Raw genomic sequence first — 16,731 nt, 5'->3', positions numbered from 1 at the left:
AGCACTTGGTTTCCCGTGCAAACCAAAAGCCCTTCGACCCACTATGCACCACCGGTTGTTGCTGCCTTGAGGAAGAGCTTAGATCCATTTATAGGCAAATGAAGGAAGATTGCGAAAATCAAAATACCAAGGTTGATTCGCACGGTCTGATGAGGGAGTAGATTGAAACGACCGGCGATGGGAAAAACGGCTGGAGCGTATCGTATAGTGACTAGTTGAGAATCCCAGAGTGGTTGAGACGTAAATGTAGGAGACGTTGGGTAATTGATGGAGGTAGACGGATGCAATGGTGTGAGAGGTTTGGGGAGAAGTGCTTAGACGAAGGAGATGGATTCGGTCAGTCCGTTCACTTTGGGGTGCATAACTTTTAGGGGTACGAAGGTCTAAGCATTGTGCAGGGAAATATGGATTGCAAGAATGGAGAAGGAAATGAGGGGTAAAAGTGGAAATTACCATCTGCATAAAGTTCTGTGAGAGATCAGGAGTTGGATACAAGAGCTTTTTGTGAATTTTCTGATGTTTTTGGGTTGGGGGTAAAATGAGAATTGAAAAAATGAAGCTTCATCATTTGTTTCTGTTTGAATTTTACAACATGCTGCATCGTACTATGGGGGAAAGGGCCGAAGGTGGGGGAGGGGGAGGGGGTTAGCAAACAGGGCCAAGATCATCCATTAGCAATTTTCAAATGAAGGTAATGTTGTATATTTAACAACTCAAAATTCAAATACAAGATAGTGATACCAGATTCTAGCTCACGATAAGATTGTGTAGTTTAAGTTTTGAATTTTATAAATGATTTTTAGTTGTCTTGTTTTCAATTATAAATACAAGCATCATCTCCCATCGTTAATCGTGGGAAGTACAATTTAAAAACTTTCATATCTCAAAACTCTTTAGCTATTAGCTTCAACCTCACTGGAAAATCATTTCCTTTGATTTGGGGTGGAGATGCTGCAAACTACTTTGTAGGTGCTGACACATACATTTCAAGATATTTATTTCAAGGTTTCATGAATTCATATGAAGTATAAGGAAAGATCGTCTTCTAAGAAACCCTTGAAGATGGCACCAACATTCTAATAGGCAAAAGGGTAAGAAGTAGGAACCATTATCGCCGACTCATCCATTACCAATTCTGCCTTCAGTTACCTGTTACCGGCCACAATGATAAACACAAAAGATGGCCTCAAATATGCAAGGTGGTAGTTTGAGGTCAACCTCCCTCATATATATATGTGTGTGTGTGTGTGTGTGTGTGTGTGTGTGTGTGTGTGTGTGTGTGTATTTAGTTTTTTTTTTTTATTATTATTAAGGGTATTTTTGTGGGATATTGACAATTTTTAGTAGTTTGGGAGATATTATCAATTGAGTAGTAATTTGAAGATGGTATGTTAACTTTTTTCATTGAGCTTCTCGGATAACGACAAATCGTGACTTCCTAATTATCTTGATGATTTAACATAAAGACAAAAAAAAAAAAAAAAAAGAGGAAGAAGAAATGCATGTTAAGAAAATACCAAATTAGTGTTGTGATTCATTTATTCACAATGATTCAAGAAATTTAAATACAATTTGGCAACTATTAAAAGATATGTTTGTGAATGTATTCGGGCAAGTCCTTTTTTTTTTTTTTTTTCTTTTTTGAAAAAATGTTTTAATGTAGCATAAAGGGAAAAGTATTTTGAGAAGTGTTTTCTAGTAGGGCTCGATACCGATGAATTTGGTGGTGGAAATGGGATTGTCACCCCTCACCACCACTAAAGCCAAAAAGTCAAAAATTTCATGGACTTTTTTCGACTGAATGGCATTTTTTATGTTTACTGCTATCGCCAAGTCAATAGCGGTAGATGACGATAGGCGGAATATGGGCTCACGACACATGAAAATAGTCATGAAGAGACAAGGTCATAGACGACAGTGTGAGCATCAGTGACCAGTGAGTGATATGGGGAGAAGGGGAAGCTTCTAGAGAGTGAGAGAAAAATGGGCGTTCGAACTCTAGTGAAGAGTGGTGAGTGATTGAAGTGATGTAAGGTTTGATTGTGATGAATATATACCCATGTAAAACATCACCATTTTTTGGTTGGTACAAAACGATGACATTTGAGTAAACTATTAAAATATTTGTTTTATCCCTTGTCAGGTCAGGTTGGAATACCGACATTTTAGGATCATTTATGCCTACCAACTGGACAATGTCTGAATTCTTTCTTTTGCCAACCAACGATGGCGATGTGGTGATGGACTTGAAGCTTGGTAGGCAGCCAAAATGCCCACCCCTCTTTTTTGGTAGAGTTCACATTTTAAAAAATGTTTTATGTGGGTTACATCTATTTATTTTGAAAAAACACAGGCTTAAGTAAGATTGACACTATAAATAGATGTTTGTGGAAGTGGTTTAGGTCCTACCCCTACAAAAGAGTGTTTTTGTGTTTTTAATTATTTTTTAATGTATTTGAAAAGTGTGTTTTTTGGAACCGTGAAAAAAAAAAATAGAGATAATTTCGTTTATTGGTAAATTTAGGTGAGGAATCTAAAGAAACACATTTATATATTTAGCTTAATTGTGGTTAGACATAAACCGTCGCTTTGGCCGAGTGGTTAAGGCGTGTGCCTGCTAAGTACATGGGGTCTCCCCGCGAGAGTTCGAATCTCTCAGGCGACGGATATAAAGTCTTTTTTTTTTTTATTTAAAAAAAAAATCTTTACTTCATACCGATCACCCTCTTGGGCCTCTTCATCTCCCTGTACTTGACCCTACCTAGTCCCTACCTATTGCCGCCGCTTTTCTACAAAAAGATCGCCAAAATGTCAACATTTCTCGGGGAAATGGCTCTCTCTTGTCAACATTTATAGGGGAAAAGGTCGCCAAAACCTGCTTGCTTTACAATTGCTGCATAATTCCACTCACATGTGTGGGACCATGTGCATGAAATTCACGCACATGCACATGAGTCCCACACATGTAAGTAGGAATTATGTAGGGTTGTGAGTGTATTATGAGAATTCCAAACCCCTCTCTCGTCTCTTGTGAACATTTCTTGGGCTAGCCGCCATTTCTTTTGACTTGAGTCACTTGACCCTTCCTAGTCCCTAACCATCTGCCGCTGCTGCGATACAAAAACCTCGTAAAAACCCCTCTCTTTTGAACATTTCTTGGGGTAGCCTCCATTTCCATTCGCAAGTCTCCCTACGCGGCCCCAAACGGTATGTCGTTTTGTTCTCCGAGCTTCACAACCTCCCATGTTTGCAACTTCTGGGACGACATCGCCACCACCAATCCGACGTCGCCACGTGGCCACATCCTCGCCCTCCAGTTTAGACTCACTGGACCCAAGCAGAACCCTAATGCCGATCACTCCACAAACATTCCGCTAAAGCTCGTCGCTTTCCACTCACAACGACACTATTCACCGCTCAATAGCCACGGGCTCAGCCTCCGACGCGTCGGGCCGGAGTCCGTGGCGAAGGCGATCACCGGGTCCGAGGAGGGGCAGAATGATAGTTTGAGAGAGGAGGTTAGGGATTTGATTGATGGTGGCGGCGGCGGCGGCGGCGAAGGTGGTGGAGATTCGTTTGGAAATGGTGGTGGCGGCGGTGGTGGTGGTGACGAAGAGGAGGAGAGGGAGTTCGGGCCGATATTGAAGTTCGAGGAGGTGATGAAGGAGACGGAGGCTCGAGGGGTTGAGCTTCCTTTGGATATGATGGAGGCCGCCAAGACCACTGGGATTCGACAACTGCTTCTTGAGCGGTACTTGGACTTGCAGGTGCGCATGCGATTGGGGGCAGAAAGTTTGGGAATTTTGTTGTTCTTTTAATAGGCTCCGTTTGGTTGCTGAGAAAAATTGGCATATTGAAACCGAAGAAAGAATTAAACCTCATTAGTTAATATTTGATGTTTGTTGATTGTGGCATTTCATGTTGCAGGGGTCGGTTTGGCCACTAGGCTTTTTGATCAAGTGTTGCTCTATGCTTCGTAACCGAATGCTGGCTGATCCTTCTTTTCTTTTCAAAGTCGGAACAGAGGTTTGTTTTGGGTGTCTTCTATTTTATTTCGTTTTATTTAATAATTTGTACAATTCTGATGCAAGACAGCCTCCGCGCACTGCTTGAGCGGTTCCTTTAGACCGCCTGAGGGGCTGCCCGAAAACGGTGCAAGCAGATTGCACAGCTCGAGCGCCGAGCGCTTGAGCGGTGGCAAGAGATTGAGCAACAGAATGCTCCGCTTGATGAGCAGTCGAGCGGAGCCGAAATAGAGTGCTCCGCTTGAGTGCCCGCTCAAGCGGAGCAAAACAAAATGCTCTGCTCGAGCACCAATCGAGGGGCACTCAAGCGGAGCACCAACAAGAGAGCCTGCTTGAAGCTTGGCTCAAGCAGATTTGGGCAGCTGTATTCATATGGGAACTTTTTCCTAATTGCTCACCATCTCAACTGAGATCTTTTCTTATTTTGAATTAATCTTAGCATTAATATTTCCTACTTATCAAAAGAAATCAACTTATCAAAAAATATTTCTCGTACTAGATTAGGACTTGTCTTTTAAGTTTTAATTTTCCAACTTTATGATTTCCCATCTTTAGATTAATGCCCAGTTAAGTTTTCCATATTTTAGAAAATGTCCATCTTTAGATTGATTCTAGCATTAGTTTCTTTCTTTTTTAAGCCTTGTATTTACTATTATAAAAAAAACAATAATAAATAAATAAATAAAGAAGAAGAAGAAGAAATAAAGAAAAAAAAAGGTATTGGTTGTATTGAAAAATCAAGTTTTGGAAGAATGAATTATTGAATATATATATATATAAGTAATCGATAATATCATTAAAAGTGTAAGGCGCCCCTAAATACACATTGAGTTTACGAAAGAAAACACCTAATTAGAAGAAGCAAAAAGAGTAAGGAAAACGCTATAACTAATCGATAAGAGAAATGCTACATGTACTTAAATTTTTACAAAGAGAGCCTTACTAATTGATGTGTAGCTTATTCATTGGAGATGATAAAAACAATTAATAAAAAAAAATGTTACGAATACTAATGAATAAGCTCCACATCATCTTAGTAAGGCTTCATTTGTAAAAGTTTAAGTACATGTAGCATTTCTCAATCAACAAAGGAGTTATATAAGCAACTGTCCACAGATACAAAGTTCTAAAAAATAAAGATAAAATCTCCTCCATCGGCCTTTCAAGTTTTCTTTGCTTTCAAAAATAATACCTTAGCTTGTTAAGTGTTAGAATTGAAGGCATTGATCTTCTTTTCTTTTCTATTGCTTCCACTATGTCAAATTCACTTGTTCTCTTAAGCTAACCCACATTATAACATTACTCATTGACGTCGGGCAGAATTAAGGTTGTTTTGACAGCGAATGATAGCAGCAGAAATTATGAATTGAAGATAAAAAAAGTGAATTCAGGAAGAGAAAATAACAAGTAAGGAAGAGATAACCTCTAATTGCCCCTAATAAGCAAACAGAGAAATAACTCTGAAAGACTTAAAATTTAATTGATACTTCAAAACTTGATTCCAAAATAATAAAAACCTGCATTTATATAAGCAAAGCCTGAGTATTCGCCAAGCAGAATACTTGGAGAAAAAGAAAGAAAAAAAAATACAAAACATAACCGTAAACTTTGAGACAAAGTAAATTTTATTTTATTTTATTTTTTTTTATTTTTTTTTATAAGTTGGAGACAAAGTAAAATTATTGTACAAAAAGTAAAATATATTATTCTAAACATAATTTTCAAATATTTTGTACGGTTCTTTCATTTCTCAGGTTGATCTTATTCAATAAATAATCTTCAAATATTATGCCTGATTTTCTCCTGCATCAATTTCACCGGGTTGGAAAGAATTCATCATTGAATTCGAATAATCCTTGCCTCGATCTTTTGGATATCCGATCAATTTATTCCATCATGTAATTCACAATACCAAAATAACTTGAAACAAGAAGATAAACAAGTTGCAACCCATCACAATTTGATTATAAATAATAGATATAAATATTCTCACACCAACTTGAAATAAATCAATCTTCTCGCGTCTTTCATTTATTTTCTCCAATTCACGCTCCATAAAAGTCTTCAAAGAATTATCAATTCTTTTTTAACCACAAATTAAAATTGTCATCCAACACGTTGAAACCAACATCCAACTTATTACTATGAGAATTTGATAATAAAAAAAATTAATCCCAAAGAAATCGACATAACTAATTTCCTCATTACTCAACTGAAATCCCTCGTTATGTGGACTTTCATTAAACACATGGTAGTCATTATTTTCTTCAATAAATTTTATTGCATCAACTACAAAACTTACCTTATTCAATAAATCATCTTCGTTAGGATAGATGTCATAGGTTGGTGGAGAGACCCAATCTACAGAAAAATCTTCCTCAATAAATTTGTCATCCTCCTCTACATAAGATGAATTTGGTAGATGGGCTTGAGACTTGCTAACAATGGTCAAGGCAGTGAAAGTGCCAGAAAATTCAGGAAGCTCAACTCGGAAGCCTAAGTCTCCATGTCGCTTATCTCGATTACGCTGTTCCCAAAACAGAACAGGGTTGTAATACGAGTTCTCAAAACTGGATTCTGAATTGCGATCGTCAATATCGCAATTCATCTCCATGTTTTGCGCCGCTAGACGCTAGGTTAACTCTGCAACCTACCTCTACAAGTCTTCAATTATCACGTATTTTACACTGCATTCATGGTAGGAGACTTCCTCATTTGGAACTTGTCTATGCCAACCACGATCACTAGTCATAAAAACTGATGAAAATTCACTCCAAGAAGACGCTTGCTCTGATACTAACTGACGCCGGGCAGAACTAAGGTTGTTTTGACAGCGTATGATAGCATCAGAAACTATGAATTGAAAATAGAAAAGAGAATTCAGGAAGAGAGAAAATAACAAATAGGGAAGAAATAACCCCTAATTGCCCCAATAAGCAAACAGAGAAATAATTCTGAAAAACTTAAAATTTAATTGATACTTCAAAACTTAATTCCAAAATAATACAAATGTGCCTTTATATAGGCAAAGTTTGAGTATTCGCCAAGCAGAATACTTGGAGAAAAAGAAAGAAATAAAAATACAAAACATAACCGTAAACTTGGAGACAAAGTAAAATTATTGTACAGAAAATAAAATATATTACTCTAAACATAATATTCAAATAATTTGTACAATTCTTTCCATTCTTGGGCTGATGTTATTCAAGAAATAATCTTCAAACTTATGCATGATTTTCTCCTACATCACTCATTTAGTTTGATCGCTTGCAGTGGGAATAGCCCTAAAAACATCCCCACTTGGACTGTAACTGTGTGTATTGTTTATTTGGTGCCGTGCAGATAGTCATAGATTCTTGTTGTGCAACATTTGCGGAAGTTCAGAAAAGAGGCAAGGATTTCTGGTCAGAGTTTGAGTTGTATGCTGCAGATCTTTTAGTTGGTGTGGTCGTGGACATTGCTTTGGTTGGTTTGTTAGCACCGTATGCTCGTTTTGGGAAGCCATCCACATCAAGAGGTTTACTTGGACGCGTGCAACAGGCTTGTGCCGCTCTTCCCAGCAGGTTTGTTGCATACTGGCACTGTGAAGTTTTTCATTTCATTTCATCCAGCTAAATTTTAATTCTGTAGTTATTGATCTCATACTTCTGCTTGTCCTTGGCTGTATGCTCCTTGCTTTGTTGTGCAAGATAAGTTTTTATACTAGATCAGTGGTTGTTTAGATATAAGGTGTAACCGTTTTAGTTTGCTTTAGTTTGTATGAAGGCGTGGGATAAGTGATTTGGATGGTTGACAGTTGGATAATTTTTTAACGGAAATAAATGGTAGTAGTATAGCTGAATACAAAATCTAGCTGCTTAGAAGCTAAGTTATGGAGTTTATGGAAAAGAGTTGATTGATGGATATAGACAAGACTTCAAACCTAGGTGCTACAATATAATCTTTAACACCGTGATTTTAAACTTAGAGTGCGTTTGGCCCCGCAATTTCGGAGGCGAAAAGTGAGTTTTTAAAACAAAATTGTTGAAAGTGTTTCATTTGGGAGTGCATTTGAAAAAAATGACGGTTTGAAATTCTACGTTTTCAAACTGTTGGCAAGGGGTGTATTTTAAAAATGCACAATTTTAAGGGTTCAATCATGATTTCACCAAAACGTGCAATTTGAATTTTTTCAAAATGTAGTTTTCATAAACTACATTTTGAAAATATTCAAACTACGCGTTTTAGAACAGCTAAACCAAACAGACACTAAAAGTAATGTCTTGAGCATTCAAGAATTGCACCGGGCCTACTGGTAAAACATTACTGTCCTAGTGTCTTAGATCATGAATAACCAACAAGGTTAAATCTATACATTATAGTAAGAAAAACCTTAATAGTATTGATTGATATCCTCATAAACTAGTAACACTGAAGGGGTAGAATCTCATTGGCCAACCCCAGGACCCATAGATAGTATGTGGGGACCTCATAAATATTCTTCTTGGTATCTCTTTTAGCAGAATTTTAAATGTACTGAACTTCATATTATTCTTCTTGCGTGAAGCTTTAGATGATTGTGAGTGCTTCATTCATGGCAAAATATTCCTCTAATGCAGTGTTTTTGAAGCTGAAAGGCCAGGATGTAAATTCTCAGTGAAGCAGCGGATTGCCACATACTTCTATAAGGTACCGTATGTGATTGAACTTTTTGAGGAACCAAGAACTACTTAGTTGCCTTCTGGACTATAAATCTTGTGGAAAATTCACCTGCTAGGCGAAAGGTGGGGTGGAGTTCTTGGCTCCCTCCTTGGTGTTCATTGTGATATCTTGTTTCATATTACCTTTAAAACTGACTTTTTAGTACCAGTTTCTTGCACAATTTTAAGTTGTCTGTATGCCCAAAGATGGGTTCAAGTATCAATATATTGCAAATTATTTTCTATGCTTAATTAATTTGGTTGGCGCATTCTGGATCCAGGGTGTGTTGTATGGATCAGTTGGATTTGGATGTGGTCTTATTGGCCAAGGTATTGCAAATATGATCATGAATGCCAAACGGTAAGCTTCTATTTGGATATTCCCCATATTTGTTTCTGTTTCATTGTTGTTTCTTTGTCTTACCCTCAAGGTATTATTCCAGAATATATCTTACATTGATGACTCTCTCTCTCTCTCTCTCTCTCTCTCTCTCTCTCTCACACACACACACACGAGAAGATGTCTAACTTGTTATGATGAACAATCTACCGCTTTGGCTAAGGGGCATTAGCTTTTAATTCCATTAATGAACAAACTATGATAATAATTTGGATTAGATCAACAAACATAAATTTCAAATTTATACTTTGCATTTTGTCTTTTGTTTTTTAGTCACGGGTAATTCTGAAGAAAAAAAATCGGGAAAAGTACACATAACCCCCTCAAACTACCACTCAATTGTCAATGTACCCCCTAAACTACCAATTGTGTTAATCTCCCCCTCTAAACTACTAAAAAATGTCAATGTCCCCCCTAAGACCAACAAAAAGACAAAAAGGACCCTAATTTTTTTTGAATAAGACAAAAATGTCCTCATAAATTCAAAAAATTAAAACTAAAACTAAAAAACTTACAAAAAAAATAATAAAAAATATATATATATATATATATTTTAAAAAATCAAATAAAAAACGAAAAATAAAATAATAATAAAAAAGGACAATTTTTTTATTCTTTTTTAAAAAAAAAAAAGCAAACAAAAAATAACAGAAATTTATTTTTTTTAAAAAAAAAATTAAAAAAATGAAAAAAAAAAAAAAAAGAAAAACCAGTTTTTATTAAATTAAAAAACAAAAAAGAACAATTTTTTTAAAGAAAAAAAAAACGAAAAAACAAAAAATAACTAAATTTTTTTTTTAAAACAAATGAAAAAAAAAACCCAGTTTTTATTAAATTAAAAAAACGAAAAAGAACAATTTTTTTTAAAAGAAAAAAACGAAAAAAAATACTGAAAATTAATTTTTTTTTTTTAAATAAAATAAATAAAAAACAGTTTTAATTTTTTATTATTTTTTTGGAATAAAATTTTGTATTTTGTATTTTTTTAATAATTTTTTTTTGTTTTTATTTTATTTTAATAATTTTATGAAGGACATTTTTGTCATTAGGGGGACATTGACATTTTTTGGTAGTTTAAGGGGGGACATTGACACAATTGGTAGTTTGGGGGGTACATTGACAATGAGGTGGTAGTTTGAGGGGGTTATGTGTACTTTTCCCAAAAAAATCACACATACACGCTTTGGGACATGACTCGTTCATATCTTTGAAATGAAATTTTTGTCTGGGGAGTATATACATACATCTGATAACTTGTATTTGCTTTACATTTTACATAAATACGATTTCGTCTATTTCCTATTAATGAGACTCACATGCCATCTTTCTACTCATATGGACATTGGTCCTCTTAAAAAATAATTTAATGGAACTTCTTATATAATGATGCATGATTGCACGTATTATGGAGAAGTTTACTGATGGAACACATCATGTTGCTAGCCAAACTGTAGAAATAAGATTTTAATCTCAGAAATTTATCTTAAAAAAGCAAGCTCTAAGATCTTCCTTTTTATAATATGTTGTCACGAACATGATTTCCTCTTTATTAATTCTTACTATTACGCCCAAGCTGCTTTGGTGTTTAATCTAAATGAATACATGTGGGCTGTTTTAGCCTTGCCTTTTACCCCCTTTTTTTGAAAGAAATAACAACTTGTCTTTTTAATTGTGTGTGATCAGGAGTATAAAGAAATCGGAAGAGGACATACCTGTGCCTCCTCTTGTGCAAAGTGCTGTTCTTTGGGGTATGTATGACCCTTCTATTCATATTCCAATATATTTTATTTATAATTTTGTACTAGCAGGCTCCTGACAGCTACTTTCTGTAGTCTATATTAGCTTTCTGTTTTAGTTGCTTTTGAGTATGAAATCATGGTGCTAAGGTGTTCACTGTAAGAAGGTTCTTTGGCTTTTGCCTATCGTCTATATTAGCTTTTTTTTCCTAATATATGCAAGATACAAGGTTTCAAATTGCAAAGAAAAATTTAACCTTTTAAGCCTCTATTCATATTTGGAAAGCTTGAAATTCTAATTCATAATGAAGTGGATAGATATGTATTGTGGCCATTGGACTTGCTGACTTGCATACATAAATTCGGAGGCTATTTATTTTTGGTTGGTGAAACACAATCTGTTGGCTTGCACATTTGATTAATCCGGAGGAAGATACCCTAGTCAAAGGCAGGCAGTAAGTTACCTAGTACACAAATCATTGTAATATGCACAATGGGAACACCACTTACCTGACGGTCTGGAGAGACGGAGGTAGGTTTATGTAATTATAATAGATTGTTTGCTTAGAAAAATAGTGTTATAGTAGACTTGAGTGAAAATCTCATAAATGTAGCTTTCGTACTTCCCAGAAAACTTTGTAGATGAGAGGGATAGAGGGGACTTGTTGAATCACTGAAATTAGTCTATTGAGATTTTGTACCACGTTTCAGATTCAACAACGTGAATAGCAGTTGATAGTGATGAAGTATGGCAACTCTTGTCTGGAAGTATACACATTATTAGTTCTTCTTGGTTTGCTCTTCCTCTTAGTAAATGTTTTTATTTATTTTTATTTTTATATAAAAAAAGAAAGAATAGAATAGAATAGACTATTTGGTGAGAAGTTTTGTTTGGATTTGGGCAACCTGTAGTTGCTGCTATAGAATATTTGGGATGGACTGAGATACGTAATCTATACTAAAGAAGATGATGGCTGAAATGATGCACGTGGACAACTTTTGGTTGGTTGGTACTGCTAGCTAAGGCAAACATGGATACTCACCATCTCGTCTTCAGAATTTGTATTGTAATTTCTTAATAGATTATTTCCAATCTAGATATCTGCAGTTCTGGCATTTTGTTTGGTATACATAGAATGCTCATTCTTGGGATTGTTCTTCCTTTCTTATGTAACATGCGCATGCATCTAATTCTGACCTCTACAACTTATAAAAATTAGTACACAATTTTAAGTGCGAGCCCAGTTTACGAGAAATCAAATCATACGTAAATGATGGAGGGGTGGGGGGGAGGAATATTGTTCTTTCATCTACTGGAATCACTTAAGCTTGCTCCCTTTTTCAGGTGTTTTTCTTACCGTGTCTTCCAACACACGATATCAAATTCTAAATGGACTGGAACGTCTGGTTGAAACATCATCTTTGGCAAAGCAGGTTCCACCTGTCGCAATGGCTTTTACCGTAGGTGTGAGATTTGCCAACAATATTTATGGTGGTATGCAGTTTGTAGATTGGGCTAAATGGAGCGGGGTACAATAGCATCTCTATACAGCAAAAAATAAGAAGTAATCTAGATATCAATAAAAGCACGTCTCTATTACAGCAATTACTTTTCAATTGCCAATTTTTTTTTATGAAATGATTTTCATTTGTCAAATTAAGGGTAGGTTCTTCAAAGTCTAGCTTTAGTTCTGTGTATTAGCCTCCCCTTTTAGTTTGGCTTACTATATTACAAGGATGAGAGTTTGTGCTTAAATAATCGATCAATAAATCAAGCTCAATTTTTTATTTTTTATTTTATAGTCATCATTTTTGTTTTTACATGTAATTTTTTTTCTCTTTTTCTTCTTTAGTTCGACATACCGATAGAACTTTATGCTGAATTGTGTGAACAGGCTCACCAAAGTAGGGAATTTATCTGAATTATTTTAATAAACAGATATTGGCTCCTCTCAGGTGTGCTCTTTCCTGCCATTAGCATCGTTCAGTAGGGGTAATAATTTGTGTTTACGTGTTGAGTTAGAGTCGTGTTGAGGCATGTGTATAAAATTCTATAGGACAATTTCAAGTCGACTTATTTAATTAAACAGATCAAACCTCTTAATCTTAACATGTTAATTTCATATTTGATTTTGGGACATGTCAAATTGTCGGTCTTAGTGTTACAATCGATATGACAATGCACTTTAAAAGTATATTTTTCTGGAATTAGAAGGTTCGGGGCTGTTTGGAAACGGTTCTAAACTCAATTATTTTTGTGTGTTTTTTTTTTTGTAGAAATCAAATCATGTTTGCCTTCTACTTAATTTCTTTTCAACCCAACTCAAATTTTTTTCTACACTTTTTTTCTTCTGTGTTCATAATTTTGAGTAAAATTAAAAAGAAAAAAAAAATAATACAAAAAAAATTGCTCCCGCAAACGCCTCCGTTACTTCATATAATCATATTGGTTAGCAATTTCGGCCTTTAGCATAGCCATCAGTGGTAAGCCACGATGCCCACGACTATCATGATGGCATCAGCGGCGTCAGCGCAACCTCTTCAAACATCATGCCCTACATGACACAGACACCATTTGCTATAGCCATTAGCCACCACCGCCACAACAATGCACTTATCAATCCGAATTCAAGATAAGAGATAATCGACAAAAGGATTAGATTGTGAAATAATGAGACTAAAAAAAAAATGAAAAATGTTAGAACATCTCCTGGTATTCTCCTGGTGTTCTCTTCGAATGTCATAGATATAATTTTTTCCTTAAAATATATGATCTTGAACGGAACTCTATTGCGGACCTTGAATTGTCTTGTCTTATAACTCGACAATCAGAATTTCTTACTAAATAATAGTTTTGAAAAAATAAAGATAAATGAATTTTGACAGCTCTTAGCCAAACAGAAAAATTAAAAATAGATGATAAATTTTGTTCCAGATTGGATTCTAAATTTTGATAGGCTAACCGTATGCTCGCTCACCCAACCCTCTCCGAGCATATGACCGAACTAGACCGCAACTTTGGGCTAAGGCCCAAACCACTGGCTCGCTATAATCTGCAACCACGTCTTCAGAAATTTGTTTATGACAAAATAAAACAGTTAGCTACCTCTCTAGCAGCTTCGCTTCAGCTTAATCATTTCATCCTTGAAGAAGATTTTATTATTGTTATTATGGCTCTACAAAATTCTCTTATCATTTAAGACCGGAGGATATTTTCTCTAATCTCCGATATCATCAACTCTACCTTAGTATCTTTATCTTGAGAAGCTTGAAAATTAATAGAAGTTCAAACTTTTGTGCCTACTAAAAAAAAAAATTAAAAAAAAAAAAAAAATGATCATAGCAGATCACACTCTGACCGCATTCTTATCTATCCTCCTCCCCCTCCTCCTCCCTCTATCCAAATTGTTAGTAGGAAAGACCAAAAGACCCACCTCCCCTCTTGTAATTTTATTTTTAGCAACTTTTTTGTTTGTTTGTTTTGAATTATATGTACCTAAAAAAAAAAAAAAATCCTTTTCCATAATATATGCTCAAGAAAGTTGTAATGTGAATTTTATTGTTTTAATCTCACTAAAATTTCATTGTGGATTATGGAGAATATGATCATCTCTATTTCAAAGTAAAAAGAGGGTATTTTATAGTTAAAAATTTATTTTATTGTATGTAACGGCTTATATAATTTTACATCATTTAGAAATTTTAAATAATGCTTATTCTCATTTCACACGACCATCTAAATTTTATTTTTTCATTTATGATGGCCTGTTTTTCATATGACAAGCATTCAAGAACGAACAGACAAAGGAAAGATGGGGGACATGACCCTAAGATATTGTTGGTAAGTGAAAGTGTTATTCTATTAAGAAAAATTAATATATTTTATTATGAACGGAAGAAGGCAAAATAGAATAGCATTAGTGTTAAAGTACATGATAATAATAAGTGATCATATACTTTTGATACTTCGAATAGTCATTTCCATGAAAATGACTATTCCTCGATTTAAGAAATATCATTCTTTTATGGGCCATGAGAATAGTTATTTTAAGGTTATTTCATTCTACTTTCTTCTTTCATTTTCAATAATTTTTTTTTTTTCTTTTCCTAATGAAATAGCCGTCTCGCATACCAATCGTAACCTAAATTCTTGTAACTTTAAATCTTCTTTTTTAGCACAATTTTAAGTGCATTTAGTTGTAAGTTAATATTTCATATAATTTAAGAGCCCACCTCTTCGGAAGTGGTATATTATTTCTTAGTATTTTATTTCCTGTTGTAATTTTGTTCATGTATCTAAAATAAAAAATAAAAAAATAAAGAAAGAAAGAAAGAAGAACTATTTACACTTTGCTATGTATATTGCGAGTTCTATATATGCTGCAAATATTTTATCAATTTTGGTTATTTTTTATCTGTCAATGTCTTCCTTAAAAAAATATGAGGACATTATTATTCACCAAAATTCTTAAGAAAATAGCTACAATAAGTCATAGGAAATTTTAATTTAAAATTATATCCCGTCTGCCTTAGATAAACATTATGATTCGGTCTGTAATCATGGCCCATGGGATGTCCAGGAAACCGGAATCTTATGCTATTATATTATATGTAACCAATTGCTAATGAAAATAATTCTCTCGCATTAGCATTCTTTTAATTGTTCACGTGCTACACATTTCAAAATCTCTGTTTCAAATGCTCTCCTTTTTCCTTTTTCTTTTTTCTTTTTTCTTTTTTATTTTTTATAATTGGGTTTGAATTCCCCCCCCCCACCCCCCCACCTTCTCTTTTCTTTTCTTTTTTTTTTTTTTCTATTAAGTAGACTGATATATAATTTGAATAATATAATAATAAAAATTAGTTATTAATTATTTTTTTTATATGTATTGATTTAAAGGCTAATTTTAATTACACGTCATTCCGATTTTATGGAAGTCGTGTCGCATAATTTCCCAATTTATAAATCATGAGCACCCACTCAAACCAATTCTTTCATTTTTGGATATACAATTAATATAATGTTTCTACCAAAATATCCAAATTTACAGTTTTCTTAAAGGTAACTTTCAAAAACCAACTGTCCCCTTAATTCCATGAGTAAAATTAAAATTTGAGAAGATCGATGTATCAATAACCTGAATATAGAGACAAAGATTATGACTATGTTAAACTTCAATTGTAACATTTGACCTTTTATTATTTTTGTAACTAAGTACTCAGGCTTTAAAAAGTGTCAATATAGGATAGTCATCTTTCATTTTTTTTTTTTATTTTTTTTTTTTTCAATTTCAACATTCAGTTAGAATTTTTCGTTAAATATTATCAAAAATTTTAAAATGAGAAACGATTCTTTACCACCTAAATATACAACTTTTCACCACCTTGTCTATGTGGCAAGGTGGTCCCCCACTTTATTTTATTTTTTAAAAATAAAAAAACTCTAAAGTTAGTAGGGGACCACCTTGCCACATAGACAATGTGGTGAAAAGTTGTATATTTAGGTGGTAGTGAATCATTACTCTTTTAAAATACCCCTATATTTTTTTCAACAAAAAAAATTATAAAAAATTTCAAATATTCATGCATGAGTATTTTTTGCAAATTCCGTTAAATTATAATCAACGCTTAAATCCTTATAATTTTTTTTTTTTTTTTTTTTCTAAAAAAGATATGGGTATTTTGAGAATTTTGACAGAATTTAATAAAAAATTATAACGGATGGTTGAAATTGGAAAGAAAAAAAAAAAAGTGAAAGATGGATGTCCTAAATTAGCACATTTTAAAGTTCGAGTAATTAATTGTAAAAGTGATGAAAGATATGAGGTTACAAGTGAAGTTTTATATGTTCGTTGGCAATCAAAATGAAACCGACGCAGTTATTCTTCGCG

General features: G+C 34.1%; 1 protein-coding gene and 1 non-coding gene across 2 annotated transcripts; both read left to right on the top strand.

The window, feature by feature from the left end:
- The first annotated feature begins 2,583 nt into the window (after nucleotides 1–2,583).
- On the top strand, nucleotides 2,584–2,665 carry TRNAS-GCU (transfer RNA serine (anticodon GCU)). Its single transcript has one exon. It is a non-coding gene; the product is annotated as a tRNA-Ser (tRNA).
- A 246-nt stretch (nucleotides 2,666–2,911) lies between these two features.
- LOC133878451 (protein RETICULATA-RELATED 1, chloroplastic-like) lies at nucleotides 2,912–12,795 on the top strand. Its single transcript, XM_062317010.1, has 7 exons — nucleotides 2,912–3,767; nucleotides 3,928–4,026; nucleotides 7,368–7,588; nucleotides 8,624–8,693; nucleotides 8,986–9,065; nucleotides 10,788–10,852; nucleotides 12,186–12,795. Exons 1-7 carry the CDS (start codon nucleotides 3,210–3,212, stop codon nucleotides 12,377–12,379), a joined length of 1,287 nt encoding a protein of 428 aa, XP_062172994.1. The 5' UTR covers nucleotides 2,912–3,209; the 3' UTR covers nucleotides 12,380–12,795.
- The last annotated feature ends 3,936 nt before the right edge of the window (nucleotides 12,796–16,731 follow it).

This window comes from Alnus glutinosa, chromosome 9, assembly GCF_958979055.1.
Source record: "Alnus glutinosa chromosome 9, dhAlnGlut1.1, whole genome shotgun sequence".
Lineage (NCBI taxonomy): Eukaryota > Viridiplantae > Streptophyta > Magnoliopsida > Fagales > Betulaceae > Alnus > Alnus glutinosa.
This window is presented reverse-complemented; position numbering and strand designations above follow the sequence as displayed.

Excerpts from the sequence above, each read along its gene's own strand:
- LOC133878451 (XM_062317010.1), top strand. The coding sequence starts at position 3,210 with ATGTCGTTTTGTTCTCCGAGCTTCACAACCTCCCATGTTTGCAACTTC. Across the intron at positions 4,027-7,367 it reads TTTTCAAAGTCGGAACAGAG|ATAGTCATAGATTCTTGTTG; the intron begins GTTTGTTTTGGG and ends GGTGCCGTGCAG. Across the intron at positions 10,853-12,185 it reads GCAAAGTGCTGTTCTTTGGG|GTGTTTTTCTTACCGTGTCT; the intron begins GTATGTATGACC and ends TCCCTTTTTCAG.